The 23783-nt window shown below is 46.1% G+C and overlaps 3 protein-coding genes across 5 annotated transcripts in view; 2 read left to right on the top strand and 1 right to left on the bottom strand.

Annotated features, from left to right (window-relative positions):
• Positions 1 to 14: 14 nt before the first annotated feature.
• On the top strand, positions 15 to 7233 carry DRC10 (dynein regulatory complex subunit 10). Of its 3 annotated transcripts, none has more exons than XM_081892449.1 (5): positions 15 to 87; positions 2332 to 3117; positions 3827 to 4060; positions 5782 to 5853; positions 6814 to 7233. In XM_081892449.1, exons 2-5 carry the CDS (start codon positions 2437 to 2439, stop codon positions 7084 to 7086), a joined length of 1260 nt encoding a protein of 419 aa, XP_081748575.1. In that variant the 5' UTR covers positions 15 to 87; positions 2332 to 2436; the 3' UTR covers positions 7087 to 7233. The 3 variants fall into 3 exon arrangements, with proteins under 3 accessions (XP_081748575.1, XP_081748574.1, XP_081748573.1); XM_081892448.1 differs by lacking the exon at positions 15 to 87 and adding an exon at positions 674 to 885 and having other exon boundaries at positions 2317 to 3117; XM_081892447.1 differs by lacking the exon at positions 15 to 87 and adding an exon at positions 674 to 885.
• Positions 7234 to 8380: 1147 nt separating this feature from the next.
• On the bottom strand, positions 8381 to 13696 carry RITA1 (RBPJ interacting and tubulin associated 1). The gene is made up of 3 exons (XM_081892546.1): positions 13441 to 13696; positions 10929 to 11290; positions 8381 to 8920 (listed from the first exon to the last, which is right to left on the bottom strand). Exons 2-3 carry the CDS (start codon positions 11213 to 11215, stop codon positions 8386 to 8388), a joined length of 822 nt encoding a protein of 273 aa, XP_081748672.1. The 5' UTR covers positions 11216 to 11290; positions 13441 to 13696; the 3' UTR covers positions 8381 to 8385.
• A 1302-nt stretch (positions 13697 to 14998) lies between these two features.
• Positions 14999 to 23783, top strand: part of DDX54 (DEAD-box helicase 54) — a 30098-nt gene continuing 21313 nt past the window's right edge. Inside the window, exons 1-4 of the mRNA XM_081892294.1 lie at positions 14999 to 15202; positions 16141 to 16267; positions 17516 to 17586; positions 19077 to 19265. Coding sequence (XP_081748420.1) covers positions 15014 to 15202; positions 16141 to 16267; positions 17516 to 17586; positions 19077 to 19265 — 576 coding nt within the window. The 5' untranslated portion in view covers positions 14999 to 15013. The remainder of the gene's footprint in view (positions 15203 to 16140; positions 16268 to 17515; positions 17587 to 19076; positions 19266 to 23783) is intronic.

Raw genomic sequence — 23783 nt, forward strand, 5'->3', positions numbered from 1 at the left:
TGCGCAAAACCCAACCGAGCTCTTCTGTGATAGGCAAGAGAGATCCCTATTGAGCCACCCCTGAGTTCTTAAAGAGCTGGTATAGAGGTAAGACACAAATTTTCAGACTTCCGGTCCTCATATGTTGAGCTCCACCATATGAGTGGCAAGGAGAGTCCAAAGCAAACTTTTCATCCTGTGAAGACTAAGCAGGGGAGCTGCTCTGCCCCCACCTGCGTAGTGTCCTTTCCCAATCTCTGAACTGGTTGCTTCCAAAGTCTCTAAGTCTATGGCATACGGTCAGGGCAAATTTGAGAGCCACCAGCGCCGTCTTTAGGGCACTTCCGTCCTTTACTTCCTTCGAAGTAAAGGTGTCACCACAGAGATTGTACGGGGTAGAGCGGTACCATCCTGAGACCATAGAGAGTTTCTTCTCTTTTCCTCCCCTCCCCCCACAGTAGCTCCTTTACTATGATAAGAGAATCATAAGCCTCAAGTCCCACCCCCGCTCGCCCATGGACGCTCAAGCGTATGTGTGTCGTTCTAGAAATTTTCACCTCTATGGTTGCCCTCCCCATACGGTCAAGACTCAAGAAGGAACCTGAACCGCAAAACGCCGCTCTATTGCGTCTATGACCCCTTGGTAGCGAGTGGAATGTCGAAGGAGGGTTGGGGGCGGGCTTAGAATACTCTCATATGGTTTCCGCACTGCTATTGGACAGCCCTTTTATATGATGCCAACCATAGGCAAAGAAGCGTCGGAGAATGTGATTGGTGGCTTCTCCCACCACCACGCTAATTGGAGTTGCCAAGCAACAAGCAAGCTGGGCCTTGTTTGAAAAAACGAGGCGGTGGTAGCGGTGACCCATTTGGGGGCGGGGGGTGGGGTGCAAGGCTTGTTTTGGGGTGAGTTTAAGGAAAGTCTAAATTATTTTATAATAGATTATTATATATTGTACTGCATATTATATTGTTATTATAGGTTATGTTTTACATTTAAATATTATCTCTGAAATCTATGGATGGGCATCTGTACAAACTTAATAAGCAACATGCATAAATTTAGGAAGCTCTCTGTATCTCTTAGCCTAACCTCACTGGCAAGGTTGTTGGTTGGAGGAGGTTGCAACTGTGAGCCACCTTGAGTGTGCTGACCAGAAAAAACTATATATACACTGTATATATGGAGTTTATATATATATATATATATATATATAGGAAAGAAAGTTAAGGTGTGGAACTGGGTAGCTGCTGTGCACTGTGACAATATCTACAAGCTTTAACGGTTTCAAAAGACGATTAGACAAATCTATGGAGAGAGGTCTGTTAGGGGTTATTAGCTGTGATGAAACCTCCATGTTCAAGCAGCAGTATAGCACCAGTTCGTGGGGATGGGGAGCAACAGCAAGAGAGGGCTTATCCTTTTATGCCTTGCTTGCTGGATTCCTGGGTGCATCAGACTGTGTCGGGAACTGCCTGGACCCTATGGGACTTCTGAATAAATGTAATTTGTATAGGACTGGGGGTTTTGTTTTTGTTTTTTAACAAGGGTGGTGTGTGTGAAGAGCCACAGAAGTGTGAGGAGAAAGGAAGGAGCAAGAGATGAATAATGCAGTTACTTTGGCTTTGTTTCAGTAGTGGCTCAGTAGTGAAGTTTGGGGTGTGGCACCCCAGGAAAACAGATACCATACCACTGAGCTGGACTAGTTTTAAGTAAGAAGGCCAGCAGGTGGAGGGAGGGGGAGAGCTGGCTGAGGGTAAAGCCTGAGGTTTCTAGGGTAGTGCCCCATATACCCAGTAAATGTTTTTTTACCTCTCATGGACCCTAAATCATCCCTTTACCTATTACAGCTCTTCTGCTTTCCCATTCTTCAGTTTCTCTCCTCACTTACCCCCTTCTAAGTTGTCTGTTCTAGGGCATATAAAGCACTATATTTCCTCATTATTCTGTCCTGGATTGCATGAGGACCACAAATGGCAAATAGTATCCTCATCATCTTTTTTGGCGTCAAGTAGAGCTAGGCGATATATCAATATATTGTCCGAAGTCCATATTGAGATACTGGTTTCATAATTTTTGACCTAGCAATATATTGTGAATCATGATTTGTGTTTGTGTGTGCTGTGCAAGTCACGATGCAGGGAAAACCATGAAGCCAGCCAATGCCTCTACATAGCTCCATACATTGTGATATACCAACATATTGCAATGTTTAGCTGGAGATATATTGCGATGTTGAAAACCAGACATCCAGCCCTAGAGTCAAGTCTCTTTTTTATATATTCTGTATTTGTGATTCTGGGACCAACATGTGTGCATGGGCGGGTTTTTTATAGTCCATTTCCCCACAGAAATTGAAGCGTCAGATGCGCTGGAGCACCTGCTTACTTGGTACTGAAGACTAAAGCTACTTGTGGATCTGAAAGCACACCCTGTGAGGATACCTGGCTGAAAACATGGCAACCCAAGTAGTCCAACTGTCCAACCAATCAGATGTCAACCTGCCCAGAAAGGTGAACCTCAGAATGCCCCTGAAGATCCTAGAGCCTGGTCGGTCAAAGCTATCCACTGTTGAGACCAAGAGAATTATATCTGTGATGGACGATACCATCTTTAAGGTGGAGCTGGTCAGCGCATTCTCTTACATCATCAAGAACCTTGAGGATATGAGTGCAGTGTTGGGACCTGAACTTACAGGGGCTCTTAAGGAACATCTGCGGCTTTCAAACGTTATGGAGGCTACTCTCACCCGCCTTGAAGAGGAAGGGGTTTTGCAAAAGGGCACTGCCAGGGGGTGGCTCATTGACACTGAGGATCCAAGTGGCTACCTTGTCTTGCACATACAAGGCTTAAGGTGTTCTGTCCGAAATATTGTACGCCTGTTTTTTGCTCATCCCTTAGCTTATCAGGCAATACAAGATATTGCCAATTTCAGGCAGCTGGCTGTCTCACAGTTCATCAAAGGCCTTGTGGAGCTCAGGGGGTTCCTGCTTGAGAAGCTTCTGACTACCCCGTTAGAAGAAAGAGAAAGAAATCGGTTTATACATGAAATAAGTCAGCGAGACAAGAAAAACACGGAGATGATTGCAGCTTTGGAGGAACAACTGGCAGCGGAGATCAAGAGTCGTGATGATGAGGTACAATGGGGTGGCAGCAGTGGGGCAGGCAGTTTGGGATTTGACTGGTCCAGAGCAGTCATCCAGCCCAAAACTGTATCAAAAGAATTGCAAAATATCACACAACCAGAAAGGCTGCTGGCAGAAAAAAAAAGATGTTGTTGGACTACAACTCCCAGCTGCTCTAGCATGGCCAGTGGTGAGAGATGATGGGAATTGTAGACCAGCGACTTCTGTAGAGTACCACATTGGCTACACACTGTTAGAACAGGAGTTATCTCCCAGGTTCAGCTTTCAGCTGTGCCTTTTGCAAGCCTATAGAATTGGTAGACAGCTCCAGTATAATAAAGACTGGAGGTGCCATTGGTTGATATTGTTGATTTCCTAAAACTTATGCAGCTGCCCATCAATAATTATATAATATATCCTAATTAAAGTCAAGGAAATAAAATAGATTTAAAACACAGCTTGAGTGAATAAAGAGGTGCCAGAAAGACAGAGAAGGCACTAAGTAAGCCTCTTTAGGGAGGTTCTCCATAGTCGGGGTGCCAATACCAAAAAGGCCCTCCATGTTACTTCCAGTAGGCTTCTGCCATGTCCGGTCTCTACTTCCCAGATCCTCAGCAGCATTATTTTAAATTGTCCTCTTGACTTGTGTTGTCATTTGAAATGAATTGGTGCTTGTGCCTTGGATTGCAAAGTCCTGCTGACCCAGCTTGGTGCCATTCAGATCTCCAGGAAGAACGCCACAATCAAGGACCTCAAAACCCACTTGCATAGCCTCTCCAAGGTCTCCGAAAACCAAATCCTGCGCACCCGAGCAGAAGCAGAGAAGGCGCAGAAGACAGAGCTACGTGGGTCTCAGGGCAAGTGTGCCAAGTTGCAGCAGGAGCTGAATCAGCTCAGAGCCGCACTAAATGCCCTCATTGTGGAGGACCGGGAGTCTGAACTTGCTCTCCGGAAGGTAAGCAGAGGTGATCAAAGAAATTATTCTCAGAAGAGAATAATTCACAAGGCTGCCAGTCCGAGCGTTCTTACTAGAACAACAGCCCAATGCCTTCCAGATATCTTGGACTGCAAGTCCCATGAGCCCCAGCCAATGCAGCTGGGAATCGTAGTCCAAACAGCCCAACCAGGAGACCAGGTTGGCAAAAACCACACCAGACCAGAGTTTCCCAAACCTGGGTCTCCAGCTGCTTTTGGACTACAACTCCCATCATCCCTAGCTAGCAGGACCTGCCAGGAATGATGGGAATCACAGTCCGAAATCAGCCAGGGACCCAAGTTTGGGGAACCCTGCCCTAGAAAATGAGCTCCTCTGTAGTTAATATAGAGATGTGTTTCCAAGTGATGCTGGAAGAAAGCATGCCCAGCTCCCAAGAGACTCTGATCTACTCCCAGTATAAAAAAAAACTGGCAGTGATCTACCCATTCTCATTGGAGGGAGGAGCCTGCGTGGGTGAATTGCCCAGAGTTGTTGAACTTTTTGGCAGAGTTTTTTTAGCTTTCCCCCCTTAACTTTTTGTACACGATAAGGATCCCGCGATCTACCAGGATCAGCCAGGATCTACTGGTTGGACATCCCTGATTCTAGCACATGGCAGGTTGTAGCATACATCTGGTGGACTGATTTGGCCACGGTGGCTTAGAAGTGCAAGCCTGGGATAGAGCTGGAATCAAACAGCCACCTGGGCCAATCCCCTTCCTCCATTGCAACCAATGTTATCAAACTGGTAAACTGTACATTCTTCCAGCGGTGGTACTCAGTATCTGAATTAAGAATACTTTCTGATTTTTAAATTGTCTCCCAGCCAAACGTAAAAGACAACAATTTCTTTGTGACTGGAAATGATTGTTGTGCATTTAAACTCCATACCTATTGAACAAGTTGATTTACTCTGAAGATGGCTAGGCTTAATGAGTTAAAAAGAAGAAGAAGCTCTCCCTTGGGAGGCCTACATGCATTTTCAGAACACATTGGGTTTTGTGCACCTGCATGAACACTTCAACTGCAAAACCATTTCTGGCTCTAGAGAAGTCTTGCAGGAGTCAGTTTATGCCAGAAAAGACCCAGCCATGGCCTGCTGCTGGCTGTAGAATGGAAACCACAAGTGTACAGAAGTTGGGCATCTCTGGTGCATATAAATGGGATAAACAGCATCTATCAGGTTAATAAACTCAGCTGGTTGCCATTGTTGTAGCTAAATGACTATGCAACTGGAGCCAGCCACTTACTTGACTTAGCAAGGCTATACAAATGTGCTGAGTTTGACTGAGTGTGTGGTCAGAATCGTAGCTCTCTCCTCACTAACCACAAGTTGTAACTGAGGAGGGAGCTTTAACCATGAGTTTCTGCTCAGACAACCTGCTAAGCCCAAACTTTGGTTTACTCAGTGTAGTAAACTCTGGCCCCCAAAAGGTTGGGGGTGGGGAGCCAAGTAATTGTGAGCTGAGCTCATCCCCAGGAGCCTGCAATTTCACGCAGTCTCATGGTGCCAAAGTTTGGTTCAGTGTGATTGTGTGAACCAGCTGACTGTGTTACCAGGCCCAGAATATCTGAACACTTAAAGCTGTCCAGAGGCTGTTGGTTGCCTTCAATGGAAATGTCATCTTCTAGTGTATAGCCAGTCGCCCCAGCTTAACCCTGAAACTTTGGAAATGATTTTCTTCTCTTATTTATTCTAGAAAAAATACAAAGTGGAGATGGAAATAGAAAACTGGGTCCAGAAGTATGATATTGAGATGCTAGAAAAGCAGGTACTGTTGTCAACCCAAGTCTGAGCCTTTTCTCTGCCAATTCTTTTTGCCCATAAGAGGTCATTTCACAAACGTTAAGCAGCAAAACCTCCCAGGGATAACTCCCAATTTCCTTACATCAGCCGGGTTTCCTTTCCTACCTCCATGATTGCAACATTACCTAGGAAACCGAGCTGCTTTAGCCTCCTCACAAATTATTTGAAATTTCTCAGCCAGATGGTCTGGCTTTGCTGGTTTGGTTAATTGGACCACAACAAAAGCATCCTTCGGTTCATGTTTTGTTTTGTTTTGTTTTCAAGGCGGAATGTGAGCTTGCACAGGTGTGCAAAACTAAAAGTATGGTGCCGTCCAAATGTTTTGACTCTAGCATGGTCAAGGATGATGGGAGTAGTAATCCACAACATCTGGAGGGCGCCATGTTGCCTGTCCTTGACTTTTTCATTGATGGCTAACAAGGAAACCAAATACAGGGTCCTGTTGCGCTAATGCGTAATTGGCAAATTGCTACCTGCTAGGGAGCACGCTCAGGCTACAAAAGGAGGTTTGCCAAGGCCCTTTCTGCTGCTCAGATTGGGTAAGAGGGGCTTAAAAAACTCTGTTTGCCCTATTTGGGCTTGTAAGAAAACAGGTCGGTGGGCAGAACCACTGGTTCCCCATCTCTTTCTTGGTTCACAATTCAGAAATCTTGTAGCAACTTAAAGGAGAGGTCTCCAACCCTTTGGGGACATGAATTGAGAATCTGAGAACCTGCCATGGTCACCACAGAATACTGCTTTCAAAGCACAGTGCAGATGGGCCTATCGTCTTTAAGCACCACAAGACACTTTGCTGCAAGGGGCATCACATCCTGCCACCTCCTATAGCTCACAATATGTCCGAATTGCTTCAGAATATGTCAGAGATCAGTTCCATTAGATGTAGAGGCAGTTGCTTAAATGCCAGGCCTTTGTCCATCCCCAGGAGGAGATCGAGGAGATTGACGTGGTCTATGTGGTAGAGAAGGAACAGCTGGCAGAGCTGAGAGAGAAGTTTGCGCTGCTGGATCAGGAATACAGCCAGATCAAGGAGGAGAGGAGAGTGAAGCAGGAGCAGAAGGAGAAGGCCGAGAAGGAGCTGGCCATCCTGGTCCGAGCTGCCACCCTCATCCAAGCCTTGTGGAAGGGCTACCTGGTCAGATCCCTGCTACGGTCCAAGAGGAAGAAGAAGGGCAAAGGGAGGAGAGGGAGGAAGTGAGCCTTCACCGCTTCCTGCCCTGCCCCGTCCCCGGTCACAGGCAACCAAGTCCATTCCAGATCGTCCAGAATGGGTATTTTAGCACTCCCAAGGGAGGTTTGTCGTTCCTCAATAAATACTATCAGCCAGGTAGGCAAAGTTGTAAAATAGCTGTTCTCTCCTTTCTCCAGGTTTGAAAGGACACTGCAGGGGAAGCTTTGCACAGAACTTGTTCTAACCGTGCTCAAGAATTGCAGGGGCAAAACTCATATTTCAGGGGTGGGGAACCCAAGGTCTCTCTCTGGCCCACAGAAATCTTGGAATTGTTGAGTTGGAAGGGATCTTCTAGTCCAATCCCCTGCAATGCAGGAATCTTCCCCAAGCCGCATTCGTTAGGGTCCCTGCTTTGCACTCCCAAGTGTTTTTGCCTGACTGTACTGTCTTCTTGAACTCTGGGATATGCCTCCTGGTTGCATGGATGGAGAAGAGGTGTGTGTGTGAGAACCTAGGCCATTGTAAAAAGTAAAATTTGCATTCATCGCTCCACCCACTTTTGCTTGTGGCCCTGCCCACCCCTGGCATGTGCCCCCCCCCAGAAGCAAATGTGGTCCTTGGGATGAAAAAAAAACTTCTCTCCTACCTCCTCTTATTTCTTCATTCATATCCCTTTCACCTCTCTAAGATGTTCAGCTTTTTATGCCCAGAACAAGTTGGACAGAAACATGGATCTGCCTGAGACCACCCCAATAAACAACACGCATGAGGCAGGGATCTGAACCAGTCTCCTTGGCCAACATGGTGTCCTCCAGAAGTTGCTGGACTACAACTCCCATCATCCCCTCTGACCCATGGCAGGGCCTTTTCAGTGACAGTTCCCCATTTGTGGAATACCTTTCTTGTTGAGGTGTGTCTGTCGTCCTTATTACTGACTTTCAGGAGAAATCTAAGAGCATTCTTGTTTACCCAGGTATTTGATGGCCAAAAAACACTGTTCCTGGCAAGCGTTTTGAGAGAAGGTTTTAAACAGTTATGCTGCCCTGGGCTCCTTTGGGATTATTATCATTATTACTGCAGGAATACGATTGATATAAGAGGTCATTTACTGTTTGTGTTAATATTTTAAATTATGAACCACCTTGAAATCTACGAATGAAGGGCAGTACTGCTGTCACAACCACTCTCAGCACCAAAGGAACAGGCAAAGACTGTTATGGCTAGCTAGTCCACCGGCTAAGATTCCTTACGGAACATGGGCAAACAGCATAGCCCTTTCGGTGGTCATTTTGCATGCAGAACATGTGAGGACAGCAATCTTTTTATTTATTTCCAGGGCGGCCTGGGCTTACATGAGCTTGTAGCTCTTATGACCCTGGCAGACGACGACCCGGACAAATTATTTGAATGTGGTCTAGGCAGAGACCCTGGGGGAGCCACTGAGCATTGGTGATCCTGCTCCACACTTGTCCTTGGCTTGCTTAGGTGGGCCTGGGAACCCTCAGAAGTTTTATGCAGCCGGATAATGGGCTGGGGGGGCGGCCGCCCCAGAAATTCCTGGCTGTCTGCGTCTAAGCAGTTTTCAGGGTGCCCCCAAGAAGAAGTTTCTCCTCCAGGCCAGGTTCCAAATGCCTCTTTGCCCTGGGTGTCTGGTGTCTTCTGATGGAAGGCTCTCAGGGGCGTGTCCTTCGGACGAGGGGAAAGGACTGGCCGGTCCCTTGCAGCAAGAGGTGGAGTCAAAAGCAAAGGGCGGAGCTTAGCCACTTCCCCCTTCACCATCCAGGGAGTCGCCTGCTCCCAGCCCCCTGGCTTTGGCCCAAACAAGGTCTCATCGCAATAGGATGGGGTGTGACTTTTCAGCCTTCATTGAAAGATGAGGGGAGAGAGAAAGAGAGAGATGTTTACTGGAAACAGGAGTCACGCCTAAAGAAATCATTCTAAGTACCACAAAGTTATTACCATGCATAAAGTGTGGCTGGGACAACCCAGCCAGATGGGTGGGGTATTAACAGTACAGTGGTACCTTCAGGTTACAGACTCCGCTAACCCAGAAATAGTACCTCGGGTTAAGAACTTTGCTTCAGGATGAGAACAAATCGCTCAGCGGCAGTGGGAGGCCCCATTAGCTAAAGTGGTGCTTCAGGTTAAGAACAGTTTCAGGTTAAGAACGGACCTCCAGAACGAATTAATTTTTTAACCCAAGGTACCATTGTAGTAGTAGTATAGTGCCCTATACCCGTAGGTCTCAGGCCAGTTCACAACATAAAATCACAAAATACATAATAAAAAAAAACACCAAGAATAGCCCAATAATCCCTCCCTCCCCAACACATTTTTAAAGAGCACTGTATGTCAGTCAGCCAAAGGCCTGGTTTAAAGAGGAATGTTTACGCCTATCACCTAAAGGTGTATAATGAAGGCGCCTGGTGAACCTCCCTGGGGAGAGCATTCCACAAATGGGGAGCCACTGCAGAAAAGACCCGTTCTGGTTTTGCAACCCTCGTGGAGGAGGCACTCAAATAAGGGCCTCAGAAGTCAATATTGGGACAAATCTTAAGAGAAATTACTCATGTATTAAATGAGGTGGGGAACATCAACATTTTCTTTTTCTTTTCTTCTTTTTCTTTTTGCAGTGTTGCATGACCCTGAGCCAGCCACAGTCTCTCAGCCTAACCAAGCATTCTTCAACCTTGGTTTTCCAGCTGTTACTGTACTAGAACTCCCATTACCCCCGATGTTCAGGGATGATGGGGAATTTGCTATTTATTTATTGCATTTTTATCCCAGGAGCTCAAGGTGGCATGAGTGGTTCTCCCCACCCACTCCTCATTTAGTTCCCCACAACGACCCTGCCAGGTAGATTAGGATGAGACCCTATCTGGCCCAAGACCACATCTAGCGAGCTTCTGGGCCGAGTGGGGGATTCGAACCCTGATCTCCCAGGTTCTTGTCTGACACCTCTAACCGCTACACCACTGCTAGCTCTGACATTCCATCACGGACATCTGGGGGCCCAAGGTTGAAGAAAATTGGCCTGACCCGCCAATTGTTGGGAGGGTAAAATGAGGGGGCAGACACAACTGTTGTGCCAAATTGAGCTCATTGGAGGAAAGGCAGGATATAAGTATAATAATAACCTGGCAGGGCAATCTCACTTTTGCGGACTGTCACAGCTCCTTCAAAACCTCCCCTGTTGTTGTTGTTGTTGTTTAGTCATTTAGTCTTGTCGACACTTCGTGACCCCATGGACAAGAGCACGTCAGGCACTTCTGTCTTCCATTGCCTCCCGCAGTTTGGTCAAGCTCATGCTGGTAGCTTCAAGAACACTGTCCAAGCATTTCGTCCTCTGTCGTCCCCTTCTCCTTGTGCCCTCCATCTTTCCCAACATCAGGGTCTTTTCCAGGGAGTATTCTCTTCTCATGAGGTGGCCAAAGTATTGGAGCCTCAGCTTCACGATCTGTCCTTCCAGTGAGCACTCAGGGCTGATTTCCTTCAGGATGGATAGGTTTGATCTTGCAGTCCATGGGACTCTCAAGAGTCTCCTCCAGCACCATAATTCAAAAGCATCAATTCTTCGGCGATCAGCCTTCTTTATGGTCCAGCTCTCACTTCCATACATCACTACTGGGAAAACCATGGCTTTAACTATACGGATCTTCATGGATCACTGCCTTGCGGTGGCAAAAGGGCTTGAATAACTCAGAGAAGCTATGAACTATGTCGTGCAGGGCACCCAAGATGGACAGGTCATAGTGGAGAGTTTTGACCAAACCTGATCCACCTGGAGCAGGAACCGGCAAGCCACTCCAGTATCCCTGCCAAGAAAGTTCTGTGAACAAAGACAACAGACATTAAGAAACCTCCCCTACCTGTATTTATTTCCCTTTCTCGGAGTGCTGGTGGGCGGAGTGACTGTCGAGGGGCTGTTGTGCACCTCCCATTGTGTCGTCTTGGGACTCCACAAAAGGGGTCTCGGAGAACTAGCTTTCTTACACACCCACGGTGGGTCAAACTCTGCTCTGGCATTTAGTCGTCCTGTGGGGCTGCCGAAGAGCGACTCGTCCACGTAGGAGGCTTTGGCCGTGACCCTGTAGCCTCTCCTCCCTCTGCGTTGGAACTGGCGGGGCTGGATGCCCAGCTCAGCAGATGCCTTCATGGATCCGGTTAAGCCACGCCGGGTCAGGCCCTGCCATCCAGGTCTGCAGGAGACTTAGAGGTTCATAAGCAAGATCTGAATGAAGCAAGAAGTCACTGGTGAATGCCAAGGCAGACTGATAGGGTACAGCAGATATGAGGACACATTTTGCCACCTTGGCATTTCATTTCGCTTTCAATTTGTATACTGTACCGCCTTTCTATATTACACTACACAAGCGGTTCACAAGCTAAACAAACAACAAAGGTAAAGGTAAAGGGACCCCTGACCATTAGGTCCAGTCGTGGCCGACTCTGGGGTTGCAGCACTCATCTCGGTTTATTGGCTGAGGAAGCCAGCGTACAGCTTCCAGGTCGTGTGGCCAGCATGACTAAACCGCTTCTGGCGAACCAGAGCAGAGCACGGAAATGCCGTTTACCTTCCTGCCGGAGCGGTCCCTATTTATCTACTTGCACATGACGTGCTTTCGAACTGCTAGGTTTGCAGGAGAACAAACAACAAAATCAACAGCAAAGATCTCACCCGTAATAACAGTGTGATCCAATACCAAAAAGAAAGTCACAATAACTTTAAAATAAGCTTATATCAAATAAAGCAATATTCCAACAATCAGTTAGATTATATTAGTAAATGGTAAAATTAAATATCAGCGAATAGTAATTAAACAGCTTACAAGGAAGAATTACTAAACAATAATCAATAAAAATGACGGCAAGTCACAACGCATAAAATACCGCACAACGTGCAAAACCATGTAAAAGGATCAAACTGAGAAACAAGGACACACAACTTGCGAAAAATAAATAAATAAATATCCCCGAACTTCCAGGGGCCACATGGCAGTGGTAGGCAGGGCCAGAGCCAAAAATGGGTTGGGGCAATGGATGTCAATGTCAGTAGGCTGGCTCCCACTCACCTCTTGATCTTCCATCCTGGCCTGATCAGAGTTGAAGGACACAATTTCGACCAGGGCAAATGCAGGATGTGGCCTGGGGAAAGTCCTGAGGGCCAAAATAGAGAGGTCTTAAAGGATTTAGATACAAATTACACTTTGCTTGCGAGTGAAAAGGCTCCTTAAAAGCCTCACAAGAGGCAGAAATTCAAATTCAACCCTCTGGCTTGATATGAAGAGTTGCTTAGAATCGGTTTTCGGCAGAGATTTGTTGTGCTTATTCTTTTGTGCCCCACCTTTCCTCCAAGGAGGTCAAAGTGGTAGAACATAGTTCTATTCCTCCCGATTAATCCTCACAACAACCCTGTGAGGTAGGTTAGACAGAGAAGACTGTGGCCCACCCAGGTTTTGTGGCTGAGCAGGGATTTGAACCCCAGTCTCCCAGGTCCTAGTCTGACACGCTTTAACTACTACACTACGATGAACGTAAGAAGAGCCTGCTGGATCAGGCCAATCACCCATCTAGTCCAGCATCCTTTTCACACAGCGGCCACAACTAGATGCCTCTATGGGAAACCCACAAGTGGGACCTTAGTGCAAGACCAACTCATCCTTTCTGGGTTTCCCAGCAATTGGTATTTGGAAGCATTGCTAGTAGCATTGCCCGGTTTCCATCAATAGCCTTCTCCTCTCGTTGAATTTGTCCAATTCTCTTTTAAAGCCATCCAAGTTGGTGACCATCACTGCCTCCTGTGGGAGGGAGTTCCATAGTTTAACTCTGCACTGCCTGGAGAGGCGTTTTCTTTCATCTGCCCTGAATCTTCCAGCAAAATAAAATAATAATAATAATAATAATAATAATAATAATAATAATAATAATAATTTATTATTTGTACTCCACCCATCTGGCTGGGCTTCCCCAGTCGCTCTGGGCGGCTTCCAACAACGATTAAAAATACATCAAAATGTCACACATTAAAAATTCCCTGAACCGGGCTGCCTTCAGATGTCTTCTAAATGTCAGGTAGTTGTTTTATCTCTTTGACACCTGATTTATGATTTATTGATTCCCAAGTCACTCACGCTTGGAAGTACGCCCCGTCAAAATCAAGCGGGGCTTGCTCTCCGATAAGCAGACGTAGGATCTGTCTAACTGCCCTCTGCTGTCTGCGTTGTTTGGATCTCGCTTCCCTGGGAGACGCAAGCATCACAGCCCGCCCTGAATGCAAAATGCAGTTGCAGAAGACGAAGCGGCAATTTGCATGAAGGAATGCACATTTCTGCAACCGGGCACGGGCCCCGCAAACCTGGTCGCCTCCCCTCCTAGACTTACGGATTTGCAGCTTTCCTCCTCGTTCTGCTTGCCGTTCCTTTCTCCTCCCCAGCACAGCAACCAACCAAAGAAATGCCTTAGCAAAGAGGTCAATACGGACCTCCTTTCCGGTGCCCATTCGCAGCCAGAAACGCAAACGTAGAGCCCAACCACCGTTGGTGTAGAAATATGATTCCAAAGCACTGCAGCGAGAAACTGCCTTTGATTCCGCCCCAAAATATTGATGAATATAATCGCCTCCTATCACCAATAATACTTCCTCTCCAGTATTTACGAGTTTTACTTCGGAACCCGAAATGTAGGATGAAAACTGTGGAGACTGCGCCGCCTTGCGGGGCTGGGGGGAAAAGAGAGGACTGGGCGAAACCATTCTACGGAGGGGACAAGGACTCCCAAGAGGAGAATGAATCGATTGACTCACATAGTCTAAGTGGCTTCCGGTTGCTCAAGACTCCCCCCCTCTTTTAAACAGGAAGGAAGAACGTCCCATAGAAATCCCTGGGCAAATGTTTGATGGGCGTGTGGACAGGATTTGCTATCCCCCCTCCACTTTCTTGTTGCAGTACCATCAGGAGTTCCCAGTTTTTCTCCTGTCTTCTGAAACGTGGAGTTTTATTTTTTATTTTTAAGTTAACCTGCAATATTAAAACATGCAGACCAATAGCGCAGAAAGAAGCCTTATACATGCAATACTCGCCTGGTTTGGGCTAGGAGCAAATCAATTGGCTTTGGCTGCAACGTGGGGCAGGATTATATGAGCATCGTCAGCCTCATCTCTAAAGTGCAATGCCAACTCCTTTCCAGGGCTATCGTGAGCAACCCTCCAGTGATTTCTATGAGTACCACCTCTCACTTCCGCGGCGTGAAGTTTGCAGATGAGTAGCAGTCTTAACACTGCAATCCTAACCATGTCTACTCAGAAGTAATCCCTAGTGAATTCAGTATGGGTTTACGTATGGGTAAACGGGATTAGGTTTTGCAGCCTTGGTCCGTTGCAGAAAAGCAAACAATAAAGTTTTGTGTATGTGGTTCATAAAGACCACAGTGGACATTTATAGCGCATCTAACGCACATTTAAAGCGCCTGATTTCTCCTAAAGAATTATGGGGACTGTAGTTCGTTAAGGATGCTGAAATTCTAGCTCCGTGAGGTGAAAACTACAGTTCCCATGCTGGGGATTATATATGCTTTGAATGTGTTTTGGAGATTGTAGATCCGTGTGAGAAAAACTACGCTTCTATAATTTATTTTAAAAATAATAATAAAGGAAGGCATGCGCTTTAAATGTCTGCTGGATCTTCCATGTACTTTCAATATATGGTGTGGATCTGCCCTGACACATTATTATGGCGAAAGCTTTCATGGATTGGAGCCCATTTCATCAAATGCTTGCGTTTAAAACCAACAAATAAACGCGGCGCTCTAACTGAACCCGGAGGTCCTTCCTCAAGACACGAAATCAGCTGATCTACACTTTTTATCTCTAAAGAGCCTGGCGTCCAAGCCGTGAGTGGCAGAGAAAAGCCAGCCACTCCTGGAGCGCTTGCTAGGGAGAAGAGGCGGAGCTTAATGGATGTCCCGCCTCCGATCACCGGGGCCCCGCCCATTCGACGCACGTGGCTCCCTGCCTTCCTGGATCCGGAGTGACTTCTTCGGCCGGGAGGTTGTTTGCGGCGCTTCTGCCATGGCTCCTGCACAGGCCACGGGACGGCGGAGGAAAAGGCAGCGGCGGTGCAAGGATCGGGACTTGGACGAGCAGCAGGTCAGTGGGAGACCCCCTCCCTTCACAGGTGCCGGGGCTTAAGGCAAGGATCGGGAGCCTGGGGCCAGTATAGTAGCACCTCGGGTTACATGCGCTTCAGGTTAAATACGCTTCAGGTTACAGACTTCGCTAACCCAGAAATAGTACATCGGGTTAAGAACTTTGCTTCAGGATGAGAACAGAAATCGTGCAGTGGCAGCGCAGCGGTAGCAGAAGGCCCCATTAGCTAAAGTGGTGCTTCAGGTTAAGAACAGTTTCAGGTTAAGAAGGGAACCTCCGGAACGAATTAAGTTCTTAACCCGAGGTACTACTGTATAGTGGCTTGTCGGACTAGGACCTGGTAGGCCAGGGTTCAAATCCCCACTCAGCCTAGCCTGTCTCGCAGGGTTGTTGTGAGGATGAAATGAGGCGAGGTAGAGCCATTCTTGGAGGAGAAGTTGGGACATGAATGGTAAGAAAATGGCAAAGCAACCCTTTGCCCAAATCAAAGAAAACAGCTCTTCAGCCTAACCTACCAGCCCTGAGTGCTCACTGGAAGGACAGACCCTGAAGCTGAGGCTCCAATACTTTGGCCACCTCATGAGAAGAGAAGACTCCCTGGAAAAGACTCTGATGTTGGGAAAGATGGAGGGTACAAGGAGAAGGGGATGACAGAGGACAAGATGGCTGGACAGTGTTCTCGAAGCTACCAGCATGAGTTTGACCAAACTGCGGGAGGCAGTGGAAGACAGGAGTGCCTGGCGTGCTCTGGTCCATGGGTCACGAAGAGTCAGGCACGACTAAATGACTCAACAACAACAGCCACCCCTCAGGGTTGTTGTGAGGGTAATAAAGGGTAGAGAAAACACTGGCTTATAGCCCACTCGGGGTTGGTTCTTCTTGTTGCTGCTCTGTATTCAAACACTCGTTCTTTCTTTTTTTTTTGGTGTGGCTCAAAGGACTATGAGATGCCAGTTCCATCTTTTCCAGCAGCGGATTGCACTTCTGATGTCGAGCTAGACACCCAGGAAATGGTTCGGGCCCAGAACAAGAAGAAGAAGAAATCAGGAGGCTTTCAGTCCATGGGTGAGTGAGGGAGAGCTTTTTTAATGTTACAAAATTGGCTGTTCTTGTATGCTAGCAGGGGCCAGAACAAGGTTTGTGGCGGCCTGCAGCAAAGTGCCCTCCACTCTCCTAGGTGGGTTGGCCTATTTATTGATTTAATTTCTATGCCGCTTTATATTTTTAAGAAAAATCTCAAAGCGGTTTACAGCATATTAAATAAATAAAACATAAACAAAACAATCTTAAGAAAGTCAAATATAAAATATACAGTCAAAGCAATATAACGGAAAACTAAAATATTATCTTAAAGATTTCAAAAGAAAACAAATGCAGTTGTGGCGATGCAGTGAGAAAGGGATTTTGCCTCAACACTAATGTTAATTAATTCGGTTCTTTATAATTATTGTGCTTTGAGGGCTGTTGAAAGAGAAGGCAAATGAGGGGCAATGCTAGTGAATGAGAGATCATTTGCTGAAATGCACCGAAATTAGGTAAGCAGTTCTCGGCACTGCTGAAAATGTTCATTTAAAAACTGAATAGTTTTAGTTCGGATGAGCTGCAAACACTATATCTAATCTCTGTAGCTGATTATCATCCACTCAGTGCTCACCTGATGATTGGAGCATCCTATTCTATGGGGTCTTGCTGATAGTGATCAAAGGCTATGCCCAAACGCCAGAGGCAAATGTGTACACCAGATTCTTTTGGGGTGTTGACCTCCAGTGAGCCATATTCAGAAGTATTACTTGGCAAGGCATGCTATAGATGCAGATAAGAGATTGCATTACAGTGGTGCCCCGCAAGACGAACACCTCGCAAGTCGAAAAACCCGCTAGACGAAAGGGTTTTCCGTTTTGGAGGCGCTTCGCAAAACAAATTTCCCTATGGGGTTGCTTCACAAGACGAAAAAATCTTGCGTCCCCGGTGGGTTTTTTTTGCTTTTTTCACCCTTTTCCTAAGCCGCTTATCAGCTGTTCCACTGATAAGCCGCTTAACAGCTGATCGCTGGAAGCCGCTTGACAGCTCTAGCACTAATCCGCTAAGCTGTCAATGGGCTTGCTTCGCAAGACGAAAAAACCGCTATACGAAGAGAATCGTGGAACGGATTCTTTTCGTCTAGCGAGGCACCACTGTATAAGGTTTTTGTACGGGTCGTGGGCAGCAGGTTTCTGGATCAGGCCAAGGGCCCACCTGGTCCAGCGTCCTCCCTGCCCTGCGCTCCAGCTTTGAAAATAATGGTGAATTTCAATTAACTGTTTTCTCCCTTAGGTCTGGGCTACCCTGTGTTCAAAGGGATCATGAAGAAAGGGTACAAAATACCAACTCCCATCCAGAGGAAGGTGAGGGCCCAGGAAATGCCCTGCTGGATCGGAAATCAAGGGTCCATCTAAGCCGGTCTCTTCATTTTTGCTTTAGAAATATTCTGTTCGTGCATTTCAGGGGGTTGGACTAGATGACCCTCAGGGTCCCTTCCAACGCTACAATTCTACGATTTTATGAAAGGTCCCCAAGGGTCATCTACTCCCAACCCCCTACAATGCAATAATGTCAACTAAAGCATCTGTGATAAATGGCTATCCAACCTCTGTTTAAAAATGAAGGAGAATCCACTGCTTTCGAAGGGAGGCTGTTCCGCTGTCAAAGAGCTCTTAGTGTCAGAAAGTTTTTCCTGATGTTTAGGGGCACCCCAGCCAGATGGGCGGGGTATAACTATTCGACACCTCCCTTTCCATGGAGGCGCAGATTGCAGCTATAACAAAGGCAGCATTTTTTCACCTTTGCCAAGCTAAGTAGGTGCTTATTGTAACTCACTCTGCATGGGGCTGTCCTTTAGACTGACCCAGAAACTCCAGCAGGTGCTGAATGCCGCAGCGAGACTCCTTACGGGGTCTTCACTGCAGAATCATATTCACCCAGTGCTATACCAGCTGCACTGGCTCCCGGTGGAGTACAGGATCAGGACCCTCGTACATACGGGACTGCCTCTCCTGGTATGTCCCACGGAGGACCTTACGGTCTTCAAATAAAAATATATTGGAGGTCCCAGCCCACAGGGACGTTAGGCTGGCCTCAGCCAGAGCCAGGGTTTTTTCGGCTGTGGCCCCGATCTGGTGGAACGCTCTGTCACAAGAGACTAGGGCCCTGCGGGACTTGACATCTTTCCGCAGGGCCTGCAAGACAGAGCTGTTCCACCAGGCCTTTGGCCAAGGCACAGCCTGCCTGACCCCCTCTTTTGGTAATCCTCATAGAACTTTAGCCCAATGGTTGCCATTAATTTGATTTTGAATTGATTTTAGAATGCTGTGTTACTTTTATTGTTGTTAGCTTCTCTGAGCCTGGCTTGGGGGGCGGCGGCATATAAATAAAATATTATTGTTGTTGTTGTTGTTGTTGTTGGTTGGAATCTCCTTTCTTACAACATGACCTCATTGGTGTGAGTCCTATCCTACGGAGCAAGAGTAAAAGAAAGCCTGTTCCACCTTCCAACTCTACAATATTATGAAATTTTATTCAGATCTCTCTCTCTCTCTCTCTCTCTCTCTCTCTCTCTCTCTCTCTCTCTCTCTCTCGCCTCCTTCCCCTCACCCCAAAATCTGCAATATGTGGACAATCAAGTTGTTTTTTCATCATCATCTTCATGACATTTTGCATGTAAACTTGGTTGTGTGTTTCCTAGGCATGGGGCTAACTCTACATTGTAGTTAAGGGTTCTGAGAGTTGTGAGGAGATTCCTCATCCTCTTGGATGAGTTCGCATAGTCCCTGACTTCAGGTTTGCTGCTGTCGTTTGATTTCTCCTGCCTCCACTCTGAATCAGCTTTGTTTTGCAGACCATCCCTGTGATCCTGGACGGCAAGGATGTGGTGGCGATGGCGAGGACGGGCAGCGGAAAGACGGCCTGTTTCCTCATCCCCATGTTTGAGAAGCTGAAGGTGCACAGTGCCAAGACGGGGGCACGGGCTCTTATCCTCTCTCCGACTAGAGAGCTTGCCTTGCAGACCCTCAAGTTCACCAAGGAGGTAAGCCAAAGATGGGTGGAGGGAAGGCTGGGACTTTAAAGACTAAAGGGTCTTTAAAGCAGCGGTTCTCAACCTGTGGGTCCCCAGATGTTGTTGGACTACAACTCTCATCATCCCTGAGCTCTGGCCTTGCTAGCTAGGGATGATGGGAGTTGTAGTCCAACAACGTCTGGGGATCCGCAGGTTGAGAAAGGCTGCTTTAAAGCCCTTAAATCGTTCTGCTTATGGAATAGTTACTTGACTCTTCTTTTGTTTGTGACTCCCTGCACATATTACATGTCTTCTGTTTATGAATTTTGAAACAGTTTGATAGTGTTATATGAATATTGTCAATATATTATTAGCTTTCTTGTTGCTTGATGTGGTTCAGATGGGACTCAAGAGTGGCTGAAACAGTTTTGGCCACGTAGAAGCCTTTGTGCTAGCTGCATTTAGGCAGCGCTTTATTCCATTTCCCCCACATTTCCTTACTTGTTAGTTCCCATGTATCGTTACACACCAGGCAAAAACATTCCACTTCTCCCAGGCCTTTGGCTAATAAGCCAATCTGTCGTCTTTTAAATAGTGGTTTTTGGGGTTGTTGTTTTTGTTTGTTACTGTGCTATTTATTTTTGTATTTTTATATTGTTAACTGCCCTGGGATCCTCAGATGAAGAGTGGTATAGAAATTTAATATAAATAATAATCAGGGACTTCCGGAGGCGGCGCAAAACGGCAGTGGCGGTCCTCTTTACTGTGTGAAGAGGGGCTCCGCGAAAAAGGGTCGTCCGCTGCGGCAAAGCGGAGACCCATTAAGACAAACCGTAGGCAGAGCGAGCCTGCAGCCGTGGGACTCGGCGGGTGCCAGAAGCCCCCCCCAGAAACGAGGAAGGGACCTCGTAAGAGGCTCCGGAACGTGAACGGGGGAGCGGCGCTGTGAGTTCATCGCTCTTTTCGCGGAAGTGAAGCCGCGCTGCTGTTGCTGATGAGCGTCGACCTTTCTTCTTGAAAATCATCGGAATTGGCTGCAATTTACCCGTGAGTAAGGGGTACTAAAGATTGACTAAAGATTGATTTAAATTCGTTTAATTCGGCTGAAAACGGGAGGCGAGTAACAGGAAGTCCGCCTTCCGGTCCTGCTAATCAGAGCAAAGCAAAGAGCCCGATGTGGGCTGAAGCGCTCAAAAGAGACTTTGAAATTAGTATGAAGGGGCATTAACAGACTGTGTTCTTCTAGAAATTAAAAAGATTGAAGGATTAAATCTGTTGGTTCATTACGCTAAGGAATCTTCCCCCTATTGTGAAGTGACGTGGAATTGAAGGGGATAACCGAGCTATCGGACTGCCAGTGTTGCAAAGGAGTACTGTCAGGCTGCTGAAACTTTTTCTTAAGTACAAATTGTTGCATTGATGGATACACTATCGCTTTAATACTGATATTGGAACCTTTCCGTTACCTTGTGGCACTATTTTGAAACAGAACTATCTGAAAGCCTCCTTTTTGAACTTGGGGACTATAAAAGTTGAAATAGGAACTTTGATGGTGGAAAAGAAACTTTCTTTCTTATGAAAACCCCCCCTAGTGGATTTGCGGAGGCATTGAGGTCTGGGAACTGTACCTTATTGGGATTTTTTGTGGTTTAATTGTTTACATTCTGGACTTGCCTTTCTCATGGATTGAAAGACTATTTGACCTTGAACAGAGGCAGCTGGGGAATGAGTGGCCCAGGGAAAACAAGAGCATCTAAAGCTAAGGAAGCTTTAGCTGAGGAAGCTAAAGAAAAGAAAAAAGATAAGAGAGCTGGGCAGCTTGTTCAAACAACGTTGACTCATCAACGCAGATCCTCGGTACCAACTGTGCTGACGGCGCAGGAGGAAGAAGTTGAAACGCTTGCAACAGAAGATATGGCAACTGGAGGAACTGATCCAGTCTTGAAACAAATTTTGGAACAACTGGCACTTTTGAATAAGAAGGTGGACGATCAGTCATCTAAAATTGACAGAGCTACATCTACTATCAGTAAGTTAACAGATCAGGTTTCCCAGCATACTCAGGCTATTGAGAAACTGCAAGGAGCTACGGCGGAGAACTACAAATTAGCTGCGGAAGCCAATCAAAAAGCTGAGCAAGCGTGCAAAAAGGTGGAGGAGATCAAAGGGGAAGTAAGACCTCTGAAAAGACAGGTAGGAGAACAGCAAGCCTACCTGTCAATGGTGGAACTGAAAAGTAAGGAATGTAATCTTAGGCTGAGGGCCGTCCCAGAGCTGGAGCAGGGCAACCTAGAGGAATTTTTGACGCAGTTGTTTTCTAAATTTTGGGGGGTTGAGGAAGATAAAGACTTTAAAATTGTGACGGCCTTCAGATTGGGAAGATCGGTTAAGAAAGACAAGTCCAGAGACTGTTTGGTTTGTTTGAGAACAAGAGAGGAAAGAGACAAGATACTAGGCCAACATTTTAAAAAATCTCTGGAAGTTGAAGGCAAAAGGGCAGAAATTTATAGAGACATTCCTAAATATCTGTTGGACCTTAGAGCCTCATATACAGACTTGGCCAAATTGTTAAGGTACAACGCAATCCCTTACAGGTGGGAATTTCCTCAAGGTCTATCATTCACCTATAAAGGAAAGAAGGTAAGAATTAAAACACCAGAGGACCACCAGAAGTTCCTACACGACAACGAGGAGGACCTCCAAAAGAGAGCTGCAGATTCTTGGCCTCCACCACCGGGATCACCACCAAGACCCGTACCATCTGGAGGCGGACCGGCACCACAGCCTTCGGGAACGGAGGACAAATTAGATACCCAACTGTGATATCTAAGAAGTAGACCAGGATGTCTCTACAGCTTCTTAGCTGGAACATAAATGGCGGGAATTCTCCAGAAAAACGGAGAAAAGTATTTCATATTTTGAAAAAAGAACAATTGGACATTATTTGCCTGCAAGAAACACATGTGACAAGACTCCACAGAAAAGTGTTAATTAACAAAAGGCTAGGCCAAGAATTTATCTCATCGGACAAAGTTAAGAAAAGAGGAGTGGTGATATATGCAAAGGAGAACTTGTCACCAAAATTCGTATTCAAAGATGAACAGGGTAGAATTTTGGCAATTGAAATTCAGACACAAGGAGAAAAGTTTTTAATTCTAGGAATATACGCCCCAAATGATGGAAAATCGGAATTTTTCAAGAAGCTGCATGAGACTATGCTGGACTATTTGGATTACAACATTATCATGTTGGGAGATATGAACGGCGTCGCCTCAGTGAATATGGATAAGTCGCAAAGTGCTAATATAACGAAAGACGGCAGACTACCAAAAACCTTTTTCGAAATGACTGACAATTTGGATTTGATTGATATATGGAGGATCAAGAACCCTCTAGGGAAAGAAGGAACTTTCTTTTCTGAGGCCCACATGACATGGATGCGAATCGACCAAATATGGATAACTAGAGGGCTGGCACCTAAGACCAGAAAAGTGGAAATCTGCCCAAAAACCTGCTCCGACCACAACGCTTTGAGAATGGAATTGAGATTAAATACAACCGGATCTTTCAGATGGAGAATGAACGACGCTTTGTTAAGAGATCAGGAGATTGTTAAGAAGGCCCAAAAAGTTTTAAAGGATTATTTTGAAATAAACTTAAAGACAAATGTGGAAAAAAGAACAATCTGGGACGCAAGTAAAGCAGTTATGAGAGGGTTTCTAATACAGCAGAACACGATTAAAAAAAGGCTCTGGAATGAAAAGAAGGAGAAGATTTTGGAGAAAATAAGAGAAGGAGAGAAAAAAACTGAGATCCAGGCCTAAATCAAAGGAAGTATTGAGAGAAGTGAAGTTTTTCCAGGCACAATATTCGAAACTGATAAATCAAGAGGTGGAATGGAAAATTAAACAAATGAAACAAAGATCCTTTGAATCTGCTAATAAGTGCGGGAAGTTGTTGGCTTGGCAGTTGAAAAAGAGACAAAGGCTTAACACAGTTACAAATCTAGAGATTGAAGGGAGAATGGTTCAGAAACCCGAGGAAATTAGAAAGTGTTTCCAGAGATATTTCAAAGAACTTTATTCACAAAGGCCACAAAAAGGCTCGGAGGTGGACCAATTTGTCACAACTAATGGATTACAAAAAATACCCCAGGAAATGAGAGCAACCCTGAACTATAATATTACAATCCAAGAAATTGAATGCGCCATTCAGAACCTCCAACTGGGCAAGTCTCCGGGACCTGATGGACTTACTTCCAAATATTACAAGGCATTGAAGGATTCATTGATACAACCATTGTTGGAAGTTTGTAACCAGATTATGGAGGGGAGGAAGGCACCGGAAACGTGGAAAGAAGCTTTCATCACGTTGATACCAAAATCAGAAACTGAAAAAACTCAACTTAAAAACTACCGTCCTATCTCACTCCTAAATGTGGATTACAAAATCTTTGCAGACATTTTGGCAAGCAGGTTTAAGAAAGTATTAAATGAAGTGATTCATAAGGACCAAGCAGGCTTTCTCCCTGGCAGACATTTATTTGAC

This window comes from Podarcis melisellensis (assembly GCF_964234715.1).
Source record: "Podarcis melisellensis genome assembly, chromosome: 16".
NCBI lineage: Eukaryota > Metazoa > Chordata > Lepidosauria > Squamata > Lacertidae > Podarcis > Podarcis melisellensis.

What these genes read in the sequence shown, in the direction of transcription:
- DRC10 (XM_081892449.1), top strand. Translation starts at nt 2,437, where the DNA reads ATGGCAACCCAAGTAGTCCAACTGTCCAACCAATCAGATGTCAACCTG. An exon ending in TCAAGAGTCGTGATGATGAG is followed by an intron (nt 3,118 to 3,826) that starts GTACAATGGGGT and finishes GGTGCCATTCAG; the next exon opens with ATCTCCAGGAAGAACGCCAC. An exon ending in TTGAGATGCTAGAAAAGCAG is followed by an intron (nt 5,854 to 6,813) that starts GTACTGTTGTCA and finishes GTCCATCCCCAG; the next exon opens with GAGGAGATCGAGGAGATTGA.
- RITA1 (XM_081892546.1), bottom strand. Translation starts at nt 11,215, where the DNA reads ATGAAGGCATCTGCTGAGCTGGGCATCCAGCCCCGCCAGTTCCAACGC. An exon ending in AGAAAGGGAAATAAATACAG is followed by an intron (nt 8,921 to 10,928) that starts GTAGGGGAGGTT and finishes CTTTCAATGAAG; the next exon opens with GCTGAAAAGTCACACCCCAT.